At 35.8% G+C, this 24,123-nt stretch overlaps 1 protein-coding gene across 7 annotated transcripts in view; it reads left to right on the top strand.

The window, feature by feature from the left end:
• Positions 1-24,123, top strand: part of PTBP2 (polypyrimidine tract binding protein 2) — a 56,799-nt gene that overhangs the window by 21,030 nt on the left and 11,646 nt on the right. For all 7 annotated transcript variants that reach the window (XM_072866976.1, XM_072866983.1, XM_072866978.1 and 4 more), the window contains 5 exons: positions 7,100-7,272; positions 7,725-7,868; positions 11,638-11,802; positions 11,878-11,988; positions 21,553-21,748. In XM_072866976.1, the coding sequence (XP_072723077.1) occupies positions 7,100-7,272; positions 7,725-7,868; positions 11,638-11,802; positions 11,878-11,988; positions 21,553-21,748 (789 nt within the window). The remainder of the gene's footprint in view (positions 1-7,099; positions 7,273-7,724; positions 7,869-11,637; positions 11,803-11,877; positions 11,989-21,552; positions 21,749-24,123) is intronic.

The following is a 24,123-nucleotide window of genomic DNA, read 5'->3' on the forward strand; positions in this document are numbered from 1 at the left end:
AATTAACACTGAACATGTAAACATTAATTTTAAGGTTAACAAATGCAGACTTCAGAGAACTTTACGTTCTTCATGTTTTTATCTTATTTTTGAGTGTAGTATCTCCTTTTGTGTTCTTTCTCTCAAACATTTTAAATTCCAGATTTTTATCTTTAGCTTGAACTTTTGAAGATGTCTGCTAAAACAAAGGTCCTGTTTTTCTTGTTCTGGGAACCTGTTGGCACTTGTAGAAGAGTTTGTCACCGGATCAGACCAAAGGTCTCCTCTTCCTACATTCTATCTGTGATAATCAGGCTGGGTGTATGTATTCAAGGAAAGAACCTCAGAAACTAAACCACAATAGTCTCTGTTATACCCTCCCAATTTGCGGTTGTCTGCGGTTTCCTTAGCTGGTTGTTTTACGCAGATGATTATGTTCAGTAGCGACTGCAATTTTTAATCTTTCTGTCTGGTCATAATCCACAATTGTAAACTAAGTGTCTTCATAATTCCATTGCCTTTCTCTTGGTCAGGTATTTCCTGTGTGGATATGTCCCCTATGTTCTACTTGTTGACAACATTAAATTTCATATATTTAGGTAATGTGAAAGAAGAAGTACTTTCTACATTAGCAACAACAATGAATAATACTGTTAGTAAGCTTCTTTAATGTATAAACTGATTGTATTGGAGGATGAAATAAGTGTTTCGGGAAAGCCTAAGTATTTACTACTTCTTTTTTTTTTGTAGTTGGTTGTTGGTGTGTACTGACAGTTGTGAAACAGATTGACTCCTGCAGAAAGGATGTTTATTTATCAGTTATTTCACTACTGCAGATATGCAGGGAGTTATAACCAGCATCTTGTCATGAATTTTTAACATTTTTTTCCCCTTCTTTCCAGGAAATAATAGGTGAAAACAACTTTTTATTGTATGCAAAAATCTTTGCCCATAGCCATAGTTACATTTCTGTATTAGGAGATTGTGTGAATATGAAAGAAGGTTATTGTGAAGGAAAACTACACATCTAAAATAAAGTCTTCATATATTTTCAAGGTAAATTATGTATTTTTGGCCTCAGAACACTTAGGTCTTGCTTATGTATTTATCGAAAAATAAAATTGTGTGTAGAGAAAAACTCTAGGATGAAATGTTATTAAAATATGTTTTAAAAAATAGTTATCAGCAGGAAGTAAGCTATTCACTGTTTGCTAGGAGTTATGCTGAACTTTAAGATCAGTTTTTCTGCAAAAACTACTTGGGAGCATTGAATCTTCATAGCTTGAACAAATGAATGCTACAGACTTACAGTATGCCTTGTATACATTGCACTTCATTCTGTTGCTTGTATATATAGGTTTCTATTTCTGTGTTTAATAATACAGGAGTTTCTAACTAAAAATGCCAGGAACCCAAGTTATTTAGGTAATGGCCATTCATAGGCATTGTCAACTCTTAAGCATTCAATTTCAACAACTTGATTTATGCTAAATAGAAGGAACTCTGTGCAACAGGGATGTGGCTTATGTATCAATTATGTTTAGACTGTAGTATCCTATTTAGATGGGAAATAATGCTTTGAATGCCATTTGTAGAGATGAGATTTTGTTTAGAAATAGCTGATGTCATATGGAAACTGGATTTTTCTTCTCCTTGGTAGAGAGCCAAAGAGGGCTTACATCAGTGCAATGGCCATTACAGGACAGGAATTTTTTTTAGTAGTCTGAATTGAAGGTAACGAATATTCAGGGTTAGATTTCTAATTATTTTTTTAATTATATATTTAAGGCTGTGACTTGATTAGTAAATGAACTAATACTGACAGTGTTTGTTGTGGTTTAACCCCAGCTGGCAACTAAGCACCACACAGCTGCTCGCTTGCTCCCCCCCTGTGGGCTGGGGGAGAGAATCAGAAGAGTAATAGTGAGAAAGCTTGTGGGTTGAGATAAAGACAGTTTAATAGGTAAAGCAAAAGCTGCGCACACAAGCAAAGCACAGCAAGGAATTCATTCACTGCTTCCCATGGGCAGGCAGGTGTTCAGCCATCTCCAGGAAAGCAGGGCTCCATCACACGTAATGGTTACTTGGGGAGACAAACACCACCGCTCTGAACGTCCTTTCTTCTTCCCCCAGCTCTATATGCTGAGCATGACATCATATGGTATGGAATAGCCCTGTGGTCAGTTGGGGTCAGCTGTCCCAGCTGTGTCCCCTCCCAGCTTCTTGTGCACCTGGCAGAGCATGGGAAGCTGAAAAGTCCTTGACCAGTGTAAGCACTACTTAGCAACAACTAAAACATCTCTGTATTATCAACACTGTTGTCAGCACAAATCCAAAACGTAGCCCCATACTAGCTACTATAAAGAAAATTAACTCTATCCCAGCCAAAACTAGTACAGTGTTTTAGTCATGCGATTCTTATGGTGATGTGTTTTTTTTTTTTTTCCCCCAATGTAGATATTGTAGCATTATGCTCTTCAGTGCATCTTTATATTTGTTAAAGCGTTAGCAGCAAGAGGTTTGAATTGGATCAGGCTTTTCAAGTCTGACGAAAGCCAAACTACCTGATGACTTGCCAATAGGCTTCCAGTTTAATAGCAGTTCCTCAGCAGTAGTTACGAGTTGGCTTGTGAGGTTTCCCCCTCCAACATCCCCTTGCCCCCCCCAGTTTTCTGCAATTTTGTCTTTCTCCTGCTGTATAGGGAAGGATTTTTCGAGTTGCTTGTTTAACTCCATAAACTCCATTTCTACCACAGGACAATGTTATTCTTTTAGTACCTTGCTCTTCTTGACTTACCTTTTAACTTTATGGACACTGATTATGCTGATACAATTTGTTAGAGAATGAAGTTGTTGTTTTAACAGTAGTTGAATTCACCTTTCAGTGGCTCTGAACAAGTTGTGTTCCCATGTTCTAAACGTTGTGGTTTTCTGTTCCCAAGTGCAGTTTCATGATGTGTCTCCAGCTGAGAAGTACCATTTAAAATGGCAAATAAGAGACTAAAGTTAGGGAGAAAGGTTTCATACAGTGCCAAAAAAAATCTTAATAATTGTTCTAAAAGCTACATTTTATTTGTTCCACAAATGTTTTGAAAAATTGACTTATGTATGTGCATGCATATTTAGTATATGACGCACACAGAGTATTACTGCCATTATTGAAATAGTAAATTAGCGTTAAGCTATGCTGGTTAGATAATCAAAAGTAGAAACAGTTCATGTTCTCTTGGCTTTCAAGAAAAGCAGTAGTAACTGATGTTGTGTTAATTTCTTCTGTTTTCTTAAAATCCAGTGTTAAATGTTTTGGGGTAAATTTTACTTTAAGAAGGTAGGCTTCATTTTTTATGAATGTTACCAGTTCAGCTTTCATTGTGCAAGGTATGCTTCTGCCAATAAGTAATAAACAGCTTTTGTTATGGTTGCTTGCCCTACTGCTGAAAACTTTCTTTGTGCATTTACATAGCATTGAGAAGGCTTGTTGCCAGTCCCCCCATTCTGTCGTCCCTGTCCCCATCCCCCCCATTTTTCTGGTTGCCATACATTCTTTAGTACATAATTCTTTATCTGTTTGTGTATATTATTTTAGTATATTTATATATCTGCTTTTTCACTTAAACATTTTGGTACAGGCACTTGTCTACATAGCTGTTTTTTACAGTAAGTAAAAAAGTTAAATAGTTTAGTAGATGTTTAGTTTAAGATAGTTTAAAAAATAAAATTGTGTATGAGACTTGTATACATGAGTTAAGTTAAATCTGTTAACTGCTCTTTAAGAAAAGATATATAGTACAACGAAATATTTCTTTTAAATTTGTTCTTTAACCTACTGCAGCAGAAGTTGAAAAACAGTGTAAAATGCAAATATTAGATAGCAATGCCAATAGATGGAAAAACAATTTATTCAAGTAATATAATAATTATTAAAGGAACATTTCTTTGCAAATACCTACATGTGAGTGATAGTGTACTGCCAGTGATACTTTTACTAGTAATATTGGGATTACCTAAAGCCTAATCCAAATACAAGCTTCAGTTTAAAAAAAAAATTCTTGGACATCATGCTGTGGAAAAGTTAATATGTCGCAATTATATGTTGAAAACCACACAAAAGACAAAACAGCTCTGTAAGTACTGATCTGAGTATTCATGGTGTATACTTTTCTGGTGATGTAATAAAAATAGGTTTCTTATCAGTTTCAGAAAATCTTTTAGTTTAAAAACTTTATTTTCACTTTCTCATTTCTCATTGTTAATGTTTCATATTTAATTTTTGAAACTTGTAATGAATTCAAATTGTTTAGAAAGCTTAAGTATGAAAGGCATTGGAAATCTAGTTTCAGTATCACTGCAATTCTTCTATTCTTTGCAAGTTTGTAATGTGGTGTTTGTAATACATTAAGCCTGCCACGCTTTATAATGTTTTCTTCTAGTTTTTTGTAGAGATTTAAATTGAGAACTAGGGAAGACTATTGTGTAATGAGCTTCAGGTGGAAAATACAAGTACTTTTTCATAAACTTTGGGTGTCTGTCACTTTGAGGATAAAGTGCTATATTGTGTGATTTTGAACAGGTGAAATCTGGCTACCTGGAAGCCCAGTTTCGCCCCATTTTCCAAAATGATACAGGTTAGAGCCTTGTGTAGACTAAGGATGGACTTCAGATCCTAATTTAGTGTGTATTTTTGAAATTTGACTCTTCTGTGTTCCATCAAAATTTGTCCTTCTGTGCAGCACACCAAAATAAAATACATACTATTGCATGGATTCAACCCCTTCTAGCATTGTCAGTTGGAGATACCGCTAGCTGAATTTTGACCAGTTCTGATGTCGTTAGGTTTTTGTTGTTTTGTCTGCTATAGTAAGTTGGAAAAGACTTATAAAGTGTTCCACAGTGCAAGAACTTTTAAAAAAGCTCAGTCCTGGAAATTTTTTTTGTGGGGTGGGGGGGGTGGGGAAGGTTGAGGGATGACCTGCCTCTAAGGCATGCTATTTTTAACTAAGAGAATATCTTGAATTTTAGATTTAGCTAAATCTGAAGATAGATAGCTGAAGTGGAAGTTAGAAACATTCAAATTAGAATGAAGAGGTTTAGCTGTTAGTAAAAGATATAAGGGAGTGATGGAAACAGTTCCCATTGTATAGATTTACCCTTTTTCCATCAATTCCTTGAATGGAAGTATGAAGAATTACCTTATTTTTGAAAAAGTAAAAAATATGTTTGTAGGTTTGGTCAGAGACCCTGAGTTTGCCAGTTTTCTTAATAGCATTGAAAAGGTAGTTAAATGTCATGCCTGGTTTGGCTTTTCAAATCCAAATCTGGAGTGTGGATGTTCTTGACTTGTAAAAATGAGAGTCCGTTTCATTCTGTGTTTTTTAATCTTGAGTAAGTTGGCTTGGTTTAGGCAAACTGAGTTAAGAACTTGAATTCTTGATTATGATTTAGGCATACCCTTAAGCAAAACTTTCTGTGCTCAAGACGGTCATAAACAAATGCAAAATTTTTATGCAGGGAGTCAGATTAGGTGTAAATGACTTTCCTGGCACAAATTCAGAATTATATTCTGTAGTTACAGCTGAGTGGTAATTGAGGAATTCTTTATTTTCTTCCCTCTGGAAATTGCAACCATCAACTTTCTTACGAAGATGAGGCTTTTGGAGGTTTTAACATACATAAATGCTTCCTATTGATTCCCTTTGCACCCCATTTATTGTTTCTACTTTTTTAGTGAGTAAATAAAAGTAGTCTTGTTCATATTTTTTTTTTTTTAAATCCTCTTTGGTATAAGCCCTCAACCCATGAATTTGAACCCTAATAATTACAAATATTTTTCTACTAGTCACAATTGTGTGTTTTTTGGAAATACAGGTAGGTATTGAACTGCTCTTCTAACATGAAATCAGAGGTCGAATAGCTGACTTGCATGTTTTGTAGCCAGAAGTAGAAAAAAGGAAGTCTTAACACTTGCTTCTCTCATACCTAAATGCATTCTGAGTTCCAGAATTAATTAATACATTAATACCCACATGTCTTATGACAGTGTTGTTCTTTAGCTCTTGACTCTTTCTGATGTTTACTCCACTGACATATTTGTAGGCAGCAGTTGTATTACCTTTTAACCAAAGTAAATAATTTTTTTCTGGCTTTTCCAAAGCAAGACTTCTTCCATCCAACTGGCTAGCTCTTTACTGCATATGTTCAAGAAAAAGGAGCTCAAGCTGGAATTTTGCTGTAATTCTGTACAAGAATTCTGGACAATATTCTGAATAGTATCTTTCTGGTGCTTTGTACAATTATGTTAATGCTTCCCTGCTTCTGCTAGGAAAATCTTGTCTGGTGCTTCTTCCCTGTCCCCATCCCCTTCCCTCCCACCCCCCAACCCGCCCCAATGGATGCATCATGTTTCTTAGTTGGTTTTTCCTTTTCTGTGGGTGAACTCATAGTTCATAATAGACATTTTTGTACTTGATCCTTAAATTCTGAGGTTGTGGATTTCATCAGACTTTTGTGATATCAGTCCTGTGGGTCATCCCCTTTCTCCAGCGTGGTCCTTCTCAGCGTTAATAATGCTTTCTGTCTTGCTTTGATACTTTTCTACTTTTTGTGTCTGGTTCCGTAGTGCAAAAAATCCTTACAATTTTCCTTTAGGAGCTCTTCTAGTAACTATTCACCACCATTTTTCTCCTTTCAAAAAAATTCTGGATAATCTCTAATTGTTTGGTGTGGGGTTTTTTTGTTTTGGTTTTTGGTTTTTGTTTGGTTTTTTTAAATGTACTTTAGAGTTCTTGTGTGAGCCCTTCTGAGTCATAATTAATATTCTTACATGCTATTATATGAGATGCTTCACTGAAAGTGAGATGAAAAAGATTTGCTGTGGGTTTTGTGTTGTTTAGAAAATGAGTTATCACAGAGGGCTATTGAGTTAGTCTTGAACAGTCCACCTTTCCTGAAACTATGTAACATCTGTCTCTTCAGAATTTGTTCTGAACCCTTGAATTTTATTTAGATCAAACTAAGAGATGTTTACTTAAAATTATCTCATATTTATTATTAAAAGCATTTTTAAATAAAGCACTAATAATATCAGTAAACTTTTCAAATAGAGTCTGAATATGTCTTTCAGCCAATGGTAATGACAACAAGAAATTCAAAGGTGACGATAAAATGGATGGGGCTCCTTCTCGTGTTCTTCATATCAGGAAATTGCCTGGGGAAGTGACAGAAACGGAAGTTATTGCTTTAGGTTTACCTTTTGGTAAGGTAACCAACATCCTGATGCTGAAAGGGAAAAATCAGGTAATTTGTTGCTTTCCATTTTTTAGTATGCTTACTGTCTAATTTCAAAATATGCTGTTAAAATGCTATTGAAATAGGTCATATAACAGTAAGTATTAAAAAATAAAAAACCCCAAAACAGAAAAAAACCACAACAAAACATCCCCCTTTGTTCCTTTAATGTTTTTTATGAACTTATACTGTCTTTTAGTAAATTTTTTGAGGGAACGAGGGATGGTTGGCAACTACATAAAGCAAAAAGTTAGGTGTAAGATAGATATTTAGTCCTGCATCTTCACAGATTAATTTTTGGAGATGAAGTAGCTTACCAAATAAAGTTGGTATGTAGAGAATGACATCTTCTGAAGACTGATATTTGTTAAAATGCATTGTCAAACCCTTTAAGTGGTTTTTATATGCTGCTAATATGAAGATTATCTGCTTTGTAAATGCTGTAAATTGTTTAATTACAGGCATTTTTGGAACTTGCTACAGAAGAAGCAGCTATCACTATGGTTAATTACTACTCTGCTGTGACTCCTCATCTTCGTAACCAACCTATCTATATCCAGTATTCCAATCATAAAGAACTGAAGACTGATAACACACTTAACCAGGTATATTTACTGTTATGTAGTATTACAGATGCAGACAGTAGAAAATGAGGCATGGCATGTATTCTTGGCTCATGTGGCATATGTTTAAATCATTTGGTTTCATCCACGTTCTAACACTACTGTAGTCTTACCTATGATCATTCCATTTCGTGACATTGAAGGGGATTTGCTTTCTGTGTGATCTTTCCATTACAATAAATTTTCTTAATGTTTCCTTAATGTGAAAAGAAAAAGATTCTGAAGTGCCTTTTAACTTTTAATTTTTTCATAAAATAAGTTTTCATCTTAGTTTAGAGACTTTAGGATGAAAAAATTAACTTTCTAACTTTGACACCTGAGATTCTAATGCCAATTTGAATTTCCCTAGTGATAATGACTAATGCCAATGCCTACGTTTCGGTGCTTTGAATGATCGCTCTGGTAACACTGGTAACCTCAGCTTATGTGATCTTCTATTGCTGGAGAAGAAAACCTTAATGATCCCATTAATATTTTTAGACCTTAATATTTGTAGAGACAACCTTAATATTTGTAGAGACAAATACTTTTAATAACAAAAAAATGATTTGCTCCTTGCCCTTGCAGAAACCTATTTCACAATAAATATAGATGCATGTCTGTTTTTAGTAGAACAGGAAAATTAGCAGAAGTTAACATGGTGACCATTTTGTACAAGTTATAGGGGGAGAAAAGAGAATCAACTTTTCCACAAGTCAGATTATTATTTTAAGGTTAATTTCTTAACATTTTCTTTTTGATGTTACAAAAGACAGTGTAAGTACCAAGTTATAATTTCTGTTACTTGTGTCCTGTCTTAGGTAAGGTATGTAAACAGTAAAATTACAGCTGTTACCTTTAAAAACAATTTCAGGGTAATCTGTTGAAAGACATCTTTGTTCAGATCAAGTATAGTGTTGATTTTCCTGTTGCTCTTTCTAAACATTACAGTTCCTTAGAATCATTCGATAGTTTGTCTGCTAAAGGTACTTCTTAAAAACTGACATTTTTTTTTTCCTCCTCAAAATGTCAGTTATAAAGAAAAATAAATACCTTCATTTACTTTTGAAAAAAGAGAATAGAGGATGAATTCTGTCTGCACACGTAGTGGATGGACATACTCCCTTAAGAAGCTTTCTCTTACATTGTCCTCTGGCTTCTGTGGTGATACGGGTTTTGTACTTCATGTGTCCACCTTTTCAACGTATAGAATATGCTGTCTTTTCAGCAGCTTTTATGTCACCATATGCATTAATACCCAATTTTAACATATTCCCAGTCTTTCAGGTCTCTATTTCTTTAATTTAGAACTAAATAGTATAAATAGGTACTTGGCAGTAAGTATTGTGTAACTAGTATCTCATGAGGCATTCTGTAAAACACAAGATGGTTGGATATTCTTTTTTCTGTAAGGAAAAATAAAGATGATGCAGATATTGCTTGTAGATTGATTGTAGTCTGCTTTTTTTTTTTAATACTCAAAACTTAAATTTTTAATCTGTATTTGAAAGCTTTCTCATCCAGCCAAATTCATTTTGAAATTGTCTTTTTCTGGATGTTCAAGCAGGGAGATATGAAGAACTCAAGATGTTAGTACATATAACTGGAAAGATAGGATGAAAAATTGGAGAAAGATGCAAGTATCTTGGTTACAAAGAAGAGAGGAAAAAAAAATGTATTTAACCAAGGGGTACTTCAAACAGCCAGGCCTTTAGAAATAATGAAAGTAGGAAAAGTTCCATTAAGCTATTCTGTTCTGAATTTCTCAATAATAGTAGCTTCCAAGTTATTTTTAGTTATGTACTCAGAATGAGTTGGCTCTGAATAAACAGATTCAAAAGCGACCATTTAAGTTTTCATCTCAGCTTTATAATTCTGTGAAAATCCTTTTCCTGTGAGACATCAAAACACTGAGAGGAGCATTTAAACTCAGATTTAAAACAAACATCTCTCTCCTTTGTACAGTATCTAGACTCAGAAGAATTGAGAATAGAATGACCTCTGTATCTGTAATTCTCTTTAATCATCAGCCTGTCATAAATGCATGGTTTTAGTCTTTCTGCACAGACATTGCAACATTTAGAAAGAAATAAATGTTATACTTTCTGAATGGTGTAGCTGATCCTTTAAAATCCATTTCAATTTTGAAAAAATAAGAAAAAAAACTTCACATACTACTCAAATGTCTTCAAAAGTGGCTGTTTATATATGATACTAAATGTTATTTTGAACTTGTTTAACAAAATGCTCACTGTCACAATACTTTTATAGATTTTTATCCTTATTTGCTAAAGTTAAGTCCTGTATGCCTTCCTGTATTCACATTAACTTTAGTGGAATGAAATATGATATATAAGTATAGATGGATAATGCTAACAAGGGTCATATGTTAAAATTGACTTCACAGATTTTGATTATTTGGATTATGCAGTCTAAACTTTTCCAGATGCTTTAAGGAGTGAGTTTTAATTGATATGTGCTGCTTCTGTGCTTACAGAAGGAGTAGGAAGTAATTATGCAACTCAGCCGAATATCTGGCCAGCTTGAAAGTTGTGTAGTTCATACATTAGGGAAAAAAATAATGTGTTGTTATCAAAAGGTGTTTTTATGGAGTTACAGTAATTAATGTTAAACATAGAGGTAAATTTTGTTTTCCCAACTAGTGTTCATCAGGTCTTCTCCCCCCGCCCCCCCCCCCCCCCCCCCTTTCCTTACTCATTGATTCATTTCAGTATGAGGAGTATCATGTAAGTTGAGACATGAAATTGTGTAGTAGCTCTAATACCTTTAAAATATGCAGTATGTGTTAATATGGTGGTTATTATTTTTACCTGGCATGCTCACTTGTGTCTCTGTTTTGTATTGTTTTGCTTCATAAGGCTACTGTAATGAAAGTATTGAATGGAAACCCTTTTTTCTGCACTTTTTCTTTCTCAGAAAGACATCTAATCTTTCTGGTACTGTCCGTTTTGGCAGTGGAAGTAGTTACATAGATGTGTGTTCTTGTGATGTCATCATGTGGTTTCCTTTGAATTTCTAAAACCCTGCTTGTGTTTAAAAACAAAAAAATCCCCACACATGGAGAGGATTTTGTTTTTCTTTTTATGAAAGAGAGTGGGTAACAGACACCAGTTTGTTTACCTCTCTGTGGATACTACTTTCTGACACTTGTCAGTCTTGTATATTATTGCATTGTGTTAAAACTGAGTTGTTTGGAAGTGTTAATTTAGCATTATCCTTCCTATCAGAGCCTTCTACATAATTCAAATGGCAGTGAAATGTTAACTGTAATACAGTCTCTTGAAAAACAGGATAAATACTTCTGGTTTCTGTAGGCTTGGGTTTTTTGTTGGTTGGTTTGGTTTTGTTGTGTTTTGGTTTTTTGGTTTTGTGTTGTGTTTTGGTTTGTGTTTTTTCCCTTAAAGGAAAGGAAAAAAAGTCTGTAAAGAGTCTTGAAACATAGAAAATTCTCACTTTCTTTATCCTTACTAGTAGAACAATAAGCTTGCTACTAGGAAGGTTAATATTGGTGCCATTTGGAGCCCCTCCTTACTGTGACATAAGGATTAATTGATGTTTTCATTTTTATTGTCTCTTCTCACAGAGTCAGACTGCATTGTGCTTACGCTGTGTTATGTCTGTAGCTCCGACTTTTAAATAAGTGGACTATTTTCTGTTTCTGAAGTTAACTGTATTAATATTGCTAATTAACTTCTAGCTGTAATCTTTAAATATTAAAAAAATCTGTCATCTTCTTTTTTTTTTTTTTAAGCGTGCCCAAGCTGTTCTTCAGGCAGTGACGGCTGTGCAGGCAACAAATGCTCCCATCAGTGGGACCACTGTTAGTGAGAGCGCAGTGACACCAGCTCAGAGTCCAGTACTTAGAATAATTATTGACAATATGTACTATCCAGTAACCCTGGATGTTCTTCATCAGGTAAGGCAAATTTCATTTTAATTTGATCTATGATTGGGAGGAACTCGTGTGTAAAACTTTACAATATTTTGGCAGATATTCTCTAAATTTGGTGCTGTATTGAAGATAATCACATTCACAAAGAATAACCAGTTTCAAGCTTTACTGCAGTATGGCGATCCAGTAAATGCACAGCAAGCAAAACTAGTAAGTATCGTTCTCTTTTAAGGCTGGAGACCTTCCTGTACTCTAAACGTTTGTAAAATGTTGATAGAGTACTGACCATAATAATGTGTCATACTCCTCCACCACTTGTGTGAATTTTTTGAAACTAAAAAACAACTGGGAGTTATTATATAATGTTGTTATACTGTGTAAAATCAGTGTTTAAAGATACTATGTTTAAGGACACTATGTCTGAAGAATTGTATGTATCTATAATTATGAACAAATATTTTAATAAGACTGCACAGAGATGAAATAATATGCAAGACTGCAGTGGTGAAAATGTCAATGAGAAGTAAAAATGTAGGATGTAATGTTGATGCATAATTAATTCACTGTAAGCAGCAAATTTAGTAAGCTCATTGGATTATTGTTGGTAGATACTTTCTAAGCATCAAAACAAAGATGTGATTTATGGATTGGATAGAGGTTTGTGAAAGTATTTAATTGTAGTATGCAAAAAAACCCCACAAAAACTAAACTTCATTATAACCATAAATGCCCAGAAGAGAGAGTGCTGTCTTACTCATGGACCAGACTATGAAGAAGCTTTGCAGCAGTGACAGATGAGAGCAGGATCTTACTTTTGTTTTATTGGAAGCTCTCCTATCCTGGGTAGGAGAGGCAAGAAAGAGTAACTGGTTTTATTCATTATAGCAGGAGAGAGCCTATGGATAAATTATGACAAAGATCAACACCATGTTGTCTAGACCAGATATCTTGAATTAATTGAATGGGATATGATCACATCTGTGGCAATAAGAAAGTTGAACCAATGGGGAAGGCTAGATTTGTTGGTTTTGTTTGTGGGTGGTTTTTTTGTTTGGTTGTGGTTTTTTTTCAAGAGATAAATGGAACAAATCTGTATTTTCAGACCTTCACATGCAGTCTGGGTTTGTGGAAGGCTGATTAAAATTGATGTGCTGGTTAAGTGTTGCTTGGTAGCATAGAAAGTGCTTATTGCCCATAGATGACAGAATAGCTGAGAACTTCAGGAAAAAATGAAAAGCTCGCACCTCAGAATATGTTGGCAATGAATATCTCTTGGTAGAGGAAAGAAAAAATAGGCTTAGTTTTCTGCTGTAAAGAATGACTATATTGAAATAAAGACCTTCATTAAGTGGTGTAGGATGCTAATTTTTATCCTCATCACCAAATGAAATACTGAGTATTGATTAAAAAACTGTGAGGTGGTCAAGATGGGGAATCACAAAAAATGAGAAGCATGTTTTAAAAAAGCAGAGTGTTAAGTTCTCATGCTATTGAGAAAAATAAAGTTAGCCAGAGACAAGAAGACCTGCAACAAGTTTTATGATGATCTACTTTAAGATAATCTACTCCTGAAAAGCAGTCTGGAAATATTTGTAGATTTGGAGTACAATTTAAATTAGGGATATCCTTTTTGGAGATGAATAGTATCAGATATTAGATCATGTCTCAGAGCAGAGGGAGATGCAAATCTGTCACTGTAATATGTAAAAATTTGCTTGAACGGGATACACATTCCAGGTTTTAAATAGGTTTAAAATAGTAATACAGAAACTAGATCTTTAACCTACAGTTGCTGCAGAAATCAACTGTAGTCATTTAGATTCATATTTTGAAATATTTGATAAACAGTTGGATGCTAATGTGTTTGTTGCAGAATGTTGTAATTCAGTCTTGATTTGTGTTTGGAAAGTTATTTTTCAGTAATAGATGGTAATGCTCCTTTTAAAGTGCATTTTTGAAGCAAAATATGACATCAAGTGATAAATCTTTTGACTTCATTTTTTGAGTCTTACATATGTTATCAGAAGATTTAATGGTAAGGTGGCATCTGTGAAATGGACTGTAGTGATTTGAAAATTATCAGTGTAATTCTAGGAATATATTATAAAGAAGTGACAAAATAACAAAAGGATGAGGTATGTAAAAGTATGAAAGGAACCTAAGAATCTCTTGCTGTTGTTGACTTCTGACAAACTGATACTAGCTTGTGGGATACTGTATTGGTCATAATTTTAAAAAAAAAAAGCATGTATTTGTTTCTCCAGTTTTGCATGTTTTGATTAGGGTAGCTGTTCACTAGTGGTGGCTCATGTGTGAATGACTAAACTTCATTGAATAACAGTGACTCCTGCATGTACAGTCATTGTCCGAGTGATCTTGGGGCCTATCTTAGTGACAAATTGAAATGGTCTTAGGCTTACAGTTTCATATTTTAACCAATCTATACATAAATAGACAAAACGCTAAGACTAGTACCGAATGCAAGTATTGAAGAATGCTAAATTTGAAGGAAGGTTTGATTTCCCCACTACCCTCCCAAGCTAAATAGAGTAAAATAAGTACAGTTCTTATGGTTGAGGTACTGTGGTAAAACATGGAAGTGCCACCAAAACAAAAATACCTAAAGGAAAGAAACAGTCAGATGATAGGAAAATACCCTCCAGTTTAAATACATCTGGAAATACAGTAGAAGCAAGAGGATGTGGTGGCTACACTGAAGTTGCATGGAGTTCAAAATTAAAAGCATGGTAAAAGAGTAAAGAAGTTTTCAGTTTGTTTTCCATCAGTTGTTACTATAGAAGATAATGGGGAAATTTAATTTTCCACTGGCACTCTTCACAGGAAATCAGAATGTGGCCTTAATAGAAATTGAAGACTTATTAAGGAAGTTAAAGAGCAATTTGAAAAACTCAAGTGATGTAAGTACCAAGGAGAGATGCTATTCATTTGAAGGTTCTGAGAAAATAGTGACACTGACAAGAATGTACAATATGAAGCCTCTAGCCCTATGGGACCACTTTTGCTATTTGAATGAGCAAGTAGTGAAAAATTGCATTCCTGCTCCACTTGCTTTGTGAGAAATTCATTTCCTGTAAAAGTAGATTATGGCTACACTGATTCATGTTTCATCACCACTCTCAGATTGGATCATTATAGTTAGTTATACCAGCAAGTAAAGGTGAAGACAACAAACTTCAGGTTTGGTGCGATGCAGCAGTCTAGCCATGGGTTGGAGAAAGTACTGAGAATGTGCAACAGTAGAGCACATCGAACTACTGTGCTTCTCCTAATGAAACAGATGGTGATATCCTGGAGATGTCTGTATGCATAAGGAGTTATTCTAAGCATCAAAAAAATAGCTCATTTTCATAGTAAATGATCAGTGCCCTCCACATAAGCAGCAAACTTAAATATTTGAATACCAGTGATCTGGTATACTATAGAAAGATTAGAATGCCAGTGTTTTTGTCTGAACAGCTGGCTAATCCAGAGTGTTGTCTTTGTGTAAATGCACCAAAAGTACTCTTGCCAAATCTTGGATATTGACAGTTATTAATGCCTCATCTATGGAGGATTAACTGGGACTCATATGTAGCTCATGACAGTCATCTTGACCCAACGTGGGTTAAAAAAATCACAAGTAAAATTGAGAGTTTCTGTTATAGTTGGCCAGGTGGTCCTTACTTGGCCTGTAGGTGATTCAGAGTACCTCTACAGAGATTCTGTTCAGATTTGACTCTACGTTCAAGATGTATTCTTTCCAGTTGTTTTGAGTGACAGCTTCACAGAATCACATAATCACAGAATCGCACAGGTTGGAAAAGACCTTTAAGATCATCGAGTCCAACCATAGACCTGACACTACCAAGACCACCACTATACTATGTCCATAAGCACCTCATCCAAATGTCTTCTAAATACTTCCAGGGATGGCGACTCAACCACTTCCCTGGGCAGCCTGTTCCAATGCTTGATAACCCTTTCAGTGAAGTAAAATTTCCTAATATCCAGTCTAAACCTCCCCTGGTGCAACTTGAGGCCATTTCCTCTCATCCTATCACTTGTTACCTGGGAGAAGAGACCAACCCCCACCTCGCTACAGCCTTCTTTCAGGTGGTTGTAGAGAGCGATAAGGTCTCCCCTCAGCCTCCTTTTCTCCAGGGTAAACAACCCCAGTTCCCTCAGCCGCTCCTCGTAAGACTTATGCTCCAGACCCCGAGGTGGCTCAGGGTGGCTCTGCACTGGTAGCAGTCTGCAAAAGATCTCTGCTAGGCTACATTGCCCTAAAATCTGTAATAGGAACTTCAGGTAGTCATTGCCAGAATGGAAAGCAAGGACATCTACAATAAGATATTTAGCTTCGGGGCAACTACCCATGATTATTGCATTAAGGATTTTTGGGCATCTTGAATCCTAAAGAGCACAATTTGTTCTCAGAAATGGTAAGTAGTGTTCAGGTAAACAGAACAGTGCTGGATTGTATCCATTGTATCAGAAAGCCCAGGAAGTGCAGCAACACTTTATGTCCTGGATTTTCCAATTTTGTAGAGAAGAAAAAGATATGCAACTGGTCCTGCAGTCAAGGAACTGCATGGAGGGGGGGAATCTTATTTTTCGAGAATGGAATGTGTTTCACATACACTTTTTAGCCACAAAAACATCTTGTATCCAAGACACTTGTTTGAATTAAATTAATTTCATTCAAACGCATATCTGTAGGGTGCACTTGGGCACATCTCTCCCAAGAGATATTTACCATATGACCTTCAGTTACTTTGAGGTACTTATTTGAGCTGGAGTATGTTTTGTAAGGATTACTTTTTTTTTTTAAATGCCTTGAACTGTTATGCTCTTCTAAAGATCTTGTTTCTAGTTTCTCCTGCTTTGTGTGCTTCGGGAAGAGAGAAAGTAGGGACTAAATGTGTCTTCCCCCCCCCGGTATGAGTTTGGAGAGAAGGCAATGGTTGTGTTGCCCCTCTCTGCCACATTTTTCTCTCCCCTCTAATTTGATTTTTCTTTATCAGACCTTGGTAAATGCTTTAGATCTCTTGCAGGATGAGGATAGCTTTATTTCCTGTCTTGGATCATCATCTTAGGTGCCTACAGTGCTTGACAAAGAGAGGGGCAGATACACAATTTATTGTGGCTTGAAGCCGTGTGTCTCCAGAAATATCTGCTAGCTAAATCTCTGAGCTCTATTTCTGAACTGGAAAATGAGAATATCAAAACATCAAATAATTTTCCATCTCCCAAACTGTGTTCTTGCCTGTCTTCTAGGTACCATATGTGAATTAGCTACAGAATATTGTAAGTGGCATATCTCTTTCTGGTTTTTAGAGGGCTACCTTGACTATCTCCTGTAGGAGGGTTTCATTCCACAGATTCGTGGTCTATACAGGTCTTAGGAGAAGCTCATCCAAGCATAGTTCCTATGAATATAACGCTTTTTCAAGGGACTCTTCTTTCCCAAGGATTTTCAGGCATCTTGAACCCTGAAAATAAAAAGAGCAGTGAATTCTATCCATTACATCAGAAAGCCCTTCATTCACATGAGGAAAGCCTGAGACAAGAAATGATTCTAGAAATGTTCTTCCTTTACTTCGGAGCCTACTGATAGATCTGATTCCTGTCTGCATGAAGCTGCATCAGTCATTCAGGATGTTACAACATTTCGTAACTTTGTACTTTTGCCATCTGAGATCACCTTTGCTGCTGTTATCACTTCTCCCAACATCCACAATCACATTGGGAAATGAGAGAGCCTAGTGTCATGAGTCCATGTTGACTGGGTAGAAGTTCTTACTGTCCTTTTGCAGAAAAGCTTGTGTGTGGTTGATTACATCAGCAGCAGGAGAAAATAGTGTTTATTGAACTCTCTTTTTTTCTTTTCTTTTTTACCCTTTTTTTTTTTCTTCTCCATTGGAACAGCCTCGTCTCACCTCTTAATCTGTGGGATCTTTTCTCAGTCAGCAGTTTTCATCTCTTCATCCTCCTGGCTGCTATGAGCAAAAAGAGGGGGTGGTTTGACATTATTTTTAAAAATGGGAGAGTATTGTTTTTTGTGGTGCAGACCTCCATTTCGTCGATGTTCCCTCTATGGTCATTTTTACTGTATGACAGACAGTCATAGCTCTCTGTTCTGGATCCTTATGACTTCCCAGGCTATTTCTGCTATTTTCTGTGTTGTTAGGCCTTGCTTGCTTATTCTTGCCTTCAGTGAAAGGTGCTGCCTTGAGACATGAGCAGATTTTGGATTCTTTCTCAAGATAACTCTGGTTGTTAAGACCCTTTCTAAATATTTTGAATGTTTCTACTGTAGTAGTTGTCTAGGAATACTAGCTTCTTTCCAGCCAACTCCGCTATTTTGGAACTTTCACTAGTATTAGGGATTGTGATTTTCTTTATTTCTGGTTTGCTCCCTTTCTTAACTGCCATAGCTGATGTGGAACCATGCAGCATACTTAGTTATTAGGAGTCATCTTTGTTTGTTTGGTGTGGGGGTTTTTTGGTTTGGTTTTTTGTTGTTGTTGTTGGTTTTTCCCCCTTCCAAATCCAATTGTAAGTGGCCATAGAGAAACTTGTATGGATGATAGTGTGGTTGCACTGTGGAGTTGAGGTCATTTTGTCAGTTCAGGCATGTGCCTCTCTCCTTGGGTTATATGTCAGTCTGAATTGAGAAAGGGATTTTTGTTTGTTCTTTTACCACTGTTTTCTGTTGGTCTTCTGCATATTCTTACGAGGCATCTTGTTTGTGTGCTCCTAAATACCACAACGTGTTTTTTCAGGAATCTGTCTGCTGACAAGCTCTTGGCAGGAGGTGAGCCACTCATCAGTCATTTTTTTCCCTTGGGAAAGTCCAAGAGGAGGGTACTTTTTAGTAACAAGGGGGAAGGGAGGGAAGGCAGGGGCCTAGAAATGATTCAGTATCATTACACTCTTAGTATCACGTGATGACAAGTTTTGATACTTCTGTTTTTGAGGCTTAAGTAATGGGTTTGCTGGCACAGGCAAGGTAAAGAATGGCACTCACATTTTGTAGAGGGGTCCCATGATACTTGATCTCCTTTGTTTGGCACGTGTGTGGTGTGGTACTGTGTCACAGGTGAATGTATGTATAGATAAATGCTCAAAGAAAGAGAAGTTTCTTAGCAGTAACTCGAGTTCTTTGAGATGATGTCTGTATGTACATTCACTAACAGTATGGCTACTGTCTTCTCATTTTTTTCAGGATGTCTGAGAGGAACAGGGTTTTAGGGTTTGTTGCTTATTCTTTTATTGCCACATAAGGAGCTCAAGACACGCATTCACAGTTGTGACTTTACATGTGAACAGTTAATCTTGAAAAAACCCTAGTTGCTGGTAGTCTTTCTTGCATTGTTGTTGGAGGTGTATGATGCTGCTGGTAGAGGTGGGTGGGGTGAGTTGTTTTTTGTTTTGATCTGTTGCAAGGAGTCATTCCCAGAGTGTGACTACAGTGCTCATTAAGAGTATGTCTCCTTCCTTTCCAGTTCAGGATGTTCTTTCAGTCTGTCTGCGTCCCAACTACAAGGGATTTCTCTTGTGCAGTATTCTTTTGTATGTACTTTTGGTCACTTTGAATTTGTCAGAAAGAGGACTTTTTGCTGTTTCAGTGTAAGTTTTAGTTTCTTATGTGGCTCCCTTTAAACATTGACTACTCTGGAAACTACAAACACAGGCGTATTTTGGTTTGCTACTTTTTAAGGCTAAAAGATTTTCATCAACTTCACAGCCTTCTGCCAGACATAAATCAGTGTGTCTACAGACTCCACGCAGAGGTATAATATGAATCTTGATTGTGTTTTAAAGACTTAGAGCTTTGTATCATGGTCCTGTAATTTGGACAGAGCTAAAGGATACTGCCTTTTGGTCTCATTAGTTTTCTTCATTATGTGAATGGGTATTTCCTTGATGGCAATGGCATTGTCTTTCACAATAAGTAAGCTCTGGCTGCGTAAAATGGACCTACCTTTAATCCATATCTTAGTGGATTTGAGAAGGTAAGAAGTCTTCTAAAAGTGATGACTGATTCTCAGTGTATACTTTTTTAAGTGTAAGTGTTCAAGTGAGATTCTTTTCCCGAATACCAACATTAGAAGTCTTGGATTCTGCTTTGCCACTGTGTATAAAAGAGCTAGCAAATTCTGTATTCTGTAATGGTGATGCCACCACCCCAACAATACAGAATTAATCCTCAGCTTGTATTCTATGAATCAGGACAGTAGATTTTGCTTTGCCAATATTGTATAAAGCATTGTTTAAGCTGAGTTTCAGGCACAGGAGTTTCTCTTTAATTGCTAAGTATTTGTTGAGATGATATCTAGATTGTCAGGTTTCTATACTTTTTTTGTATTATTTTATTTTCCCATTACTTGGAAGTTCTAATAATACTGACTTCCTTATTCTTGTACATTGACTGCTAATGGTGGTAATTCTTTTAAGTGATTTCATGAGCTCTGGAGATGTCAGATATGATAATGCATTTTGTAGGAAGGGACAGCCTTGCTGGCCCAGACCTAGCAGAGGGGTGTCTGCAGGATGTTCAGTTTCCAGATGTATCACTGTATGAAAATAGCTATGTTGCTTCCATACCCAGCAGGCACACTAGGTTCGTACAGTGCTTGGCTCAAAATAGTAAGTCCTACCAGAACTTGAATGTGTTGGAAAGTGCATTGCAGATGTAACCAAGCTAGCTGTGCAAGAGCTAGTTCAGGTCCAGAAGTGGTACATTTCAGTCCAGCATTAATCAAGAGAAACAAAAGATCTGATTTTTGTATTGGAAAGTGTGACTTGGGTTTTCTTTTTTCACCGTGTATGTGTAAGGTAGTTTATATTTAACATAATGACTTGATTGAATGGATTAATTTTGAAGATGAGCTGTATATTCACTTCCTAGTATTTCTTAAGAATATAAACCAACTTAGTTACAAAAGCTTCCATTTTTTAAATCTTTCATACTTAGCCGTTAGTGCTTCAAGTGAAAGGAAGGTATGCCCACCCAAAATGTAAATGGAATAAAATCTGGGTATATCAATTTGCCTGGTATATAATGAAGATGGACAAAACATATATAATTAGGTCTTTTTAGAGAGTGCTTTCATAGAGTTCTAAGTGGTGTCATGTTGAGAGTCCATGTGAATTTCACTGTTAATAGGCATCCTTTCAGAAGTACCAATTAATTGTGAAAATAGGATTTATTTTTAAAAGTGTTAGTAACATTAGGTTAGCAGATAAAGTTGCTTTTCTTTCAATTTTGGCACTAATTATCTTTAAGGGGAGAAGGAAAACATGCAGGAACAATGTAAATATTCTGCTTTAACAGATAGCTGTCTAACATGCTATTTAAGTCTAGATTCCCCCCCCCCCCCAGTCAACTTTCCATGTAGAAGAGTACTTGTGTGGTTTTTTTTTTTTTTTTTTTAGAAATCTATTTGGCATTATGTCTGAATTAAAGCTGTAGTATGGAATACAGGTTAATTAACTGTATTCAACAGATTAACTTTTAAGTTTGACTGCATTAAAATGTCTCTTGCCACTTTGGTACATAAACAGTTCCTAGGTAAGAGAAGTAAACATCGAGCTTCCTGGAATCATGTTAAGAGAGGTTAATGCATTTTAATCTTAATTGGTTTTAAACTAGACAGTAAGACGGATAAATATCTATATGCTGACCTTGTTTGTTTTTTTTTTTTTTTAAAAGTTGTGCAACCAACCTGTACTGTGTATTTTTTTAAATAAATTGACTCCCTTTTCCAGGCCTTAGATGGTCAAAATATTTATAATGCTTGCTGTACCCTACGGATTGATTTTTCCAAATTGGTGAATTTGAATGTCAAGTACAACAACGATAAAAGCAGGGACTACACTCGTCCTGATCTTCCATCTGGTGATGGACAGCCAGCGCTGGACCCAGCTATTGCTGCAGCATTTGCAAAGGAGACCTCTCTTCTAGGTATGATTCTGACATTGTTCTTTTGTATTGCAAAGTCACTTGATGAAAATGTTTATTAATCCTTCTAACAATTAAAGATCTTAAATTGCCATAGTGTCCAAAGGGTTCGGTCTATATTGTGATCTGAACTGTAGTAACACAATTGTGTTGTCTTTAGAAGTCCTACATAAATGAATGAGAGAATGCATGATGAAGTGAGAAATGCACAAAGTATAAGGAAAAGTTAAGTTAGTTCTACTTTTATTCCCAGATCTGTCCTCTTCTCTTTCGTATGTTCCTGTCAGCTGCTACTGCCCACCTTGCCCACCCTCCCACCCAAGTTTGTAACGGAGGCTTAACAATTTGCATTTTTCATTCATGCTAATCCTTATTTGTAATATCAGATTATGAAAATAACATTTTGTTGGTTTCCTTCAATGAGGAAAGATTATGCTCTTTGCTTAAAAAAAAAAAAAGTCTGTGGTTTCCGTAAATAAAAGGAAAAAATCTGTAGTTGTACGTCTAGTGCTACGGTACATGAGTTCTAATATCCTGTCAGCTTTTGAGTTCATCAGAAGAAGTAGGTGAAATGCTCTGAGAAAGATACAGATAAATATATCTTCTGACTATTAGCAAAATAATTAATGCATGCTTTGGGAGAAATTTTGTAATTTTTTTTTTAATTTATCACAATTCATTGCACAAGTTTCTCTCCTACTTCTGTCAAGTTGGTGTTCTTTGGTGAGAACACCTTTCACTTTTCAAAATTTAATAGTACTCAGACATAATCTCATGACTTTTATAAAACCTGAATTATTATGTTGTGATCACTGGTCTTCTCACGTAGTCTTTTTTCTTTTTTTTTCCTTTCATCATTTCCCATTTTTCTTCTAAATAAAACTTAACAACAACATAGATTCCATGCCTTGTTTTTTGTACAGGATGGGACAACATGGAGTAAGTAAGAGTTAATGTAGTAAAGAGGGGCTTCTGCTCTCTGTGTTACAGAAGTTAGAAGGCACTTGATGTGAGCCCAGGAAAAGGGTGAATATTGTAGTTAAAGCTACTGAATTCTGCGCTATATCTGCCCTTTTCGGAAATCAGATTACTTGAAGGATACATTTCATATATAGTTGTAAATTCCACACACACCCACCTCCCACAAATTTTGGAGTGCTTGACTTCAGATCCTCCAGTATGACTTGCAAAATGGTGTATCACTTGTAGCTACAGCAGAAGTTTTGGGAAGTAAAAGATACCGTAAGAATCTAAAGTCTCTGAAGAACCTGTAGCTAAAGTTTGGGTTTTTTTTTTCCTCTCTCTTTTAACTTCCTGTCATTTAAAAATTGAAATCTCTCATTTCATGGATTGATACGGAAGATGGATGAGTGCTTGTGAAGAAGTTTGACACCATAGAGATGAGTGCTGTAGAAACGCCCTTGAGGCAGTTAGTAATTCTTTTGTCAGCACGTAATGACTAGAACATAGACATGGGGCTGCAGTATGAGTAGTAAGGAAACAAAAACAAACTAAAGGAGCTGCTTATTAATATAAGACCCATCATATTAGGTGTTGTAAGGCAGGGATTTAGGAGAGGAGAGAGTTAAAGATTCATGATTTATAAAATAGTGCCAAATGCAACATTACTTGTGTAACTCCAATTCTGACATTTTCCTGAATCCTGAGAAGTTGCTTTCCAGTCTGAGGCTTACTAACATCTTTCTTTGTATATAATGCTTATAGTCTGCATCAAATTAACAAGTTTAATTTGCTTGGCATAGTGGAATCACACTCTGAGGATGCTTGGATCATTGCATCACTTTGGATATGTTTAATAATTAGGGTTACTGTACTTGTTATAGATATCCAAGTGACTTCAGCTTTAGCAGACTTCATGTTCTAGTGTTTTAGGCTTGAAAGTCACTCGATGCTTTTGTAATTTTTGTCTACAAAATTACGTAAGTTTTCTAACCTTTTGATTTTAATCAGACTCATTCTTTTGTGTATATTGAAGGTTTTTGCTACTAAAATTAGTGAGATGACAATCACATTAACTAATTAAATATTTTAATTCTCAGTCTCTGGATGGACCTCTTTAAATGCACTCTTTTTCCAAGCAGCAGGAAAATAAAATGTACATGACATGAGTAACTTTCATTGCAGCTGTGAAACATTTGCAGAGCACCAGTGAAGTCAGTCATGTTTATTTTGATGAGTAGTGGAGATTATATATCATGGTTGTTTTTTACCTCTGTAAAAGCATTCATTGTTTTGAAAGAGACTTAAGGGAGCTGGGTACATTTTCTGACCCTGCTTGTGGCCAGTTGGGTGAGCTTGGTATATTGTAACTGCATCATCTGTCAAATGGGAATGATTATACAGTGGTGATTTTGTTG

Source organism: Ciconia boyciana, chromosome 7, assembly GCF_034638445.1.
Source record: "Ciconia boyciana chromosome 7, ASM3463844v1, whole genome shotgun sequence".
Taxonomy (NCBI): Eukaryota; Metazoa; Chordata; class Aves; order Ciconiiformes; family Ciconiidae; genus Ciconia; species Ciconia boyciana.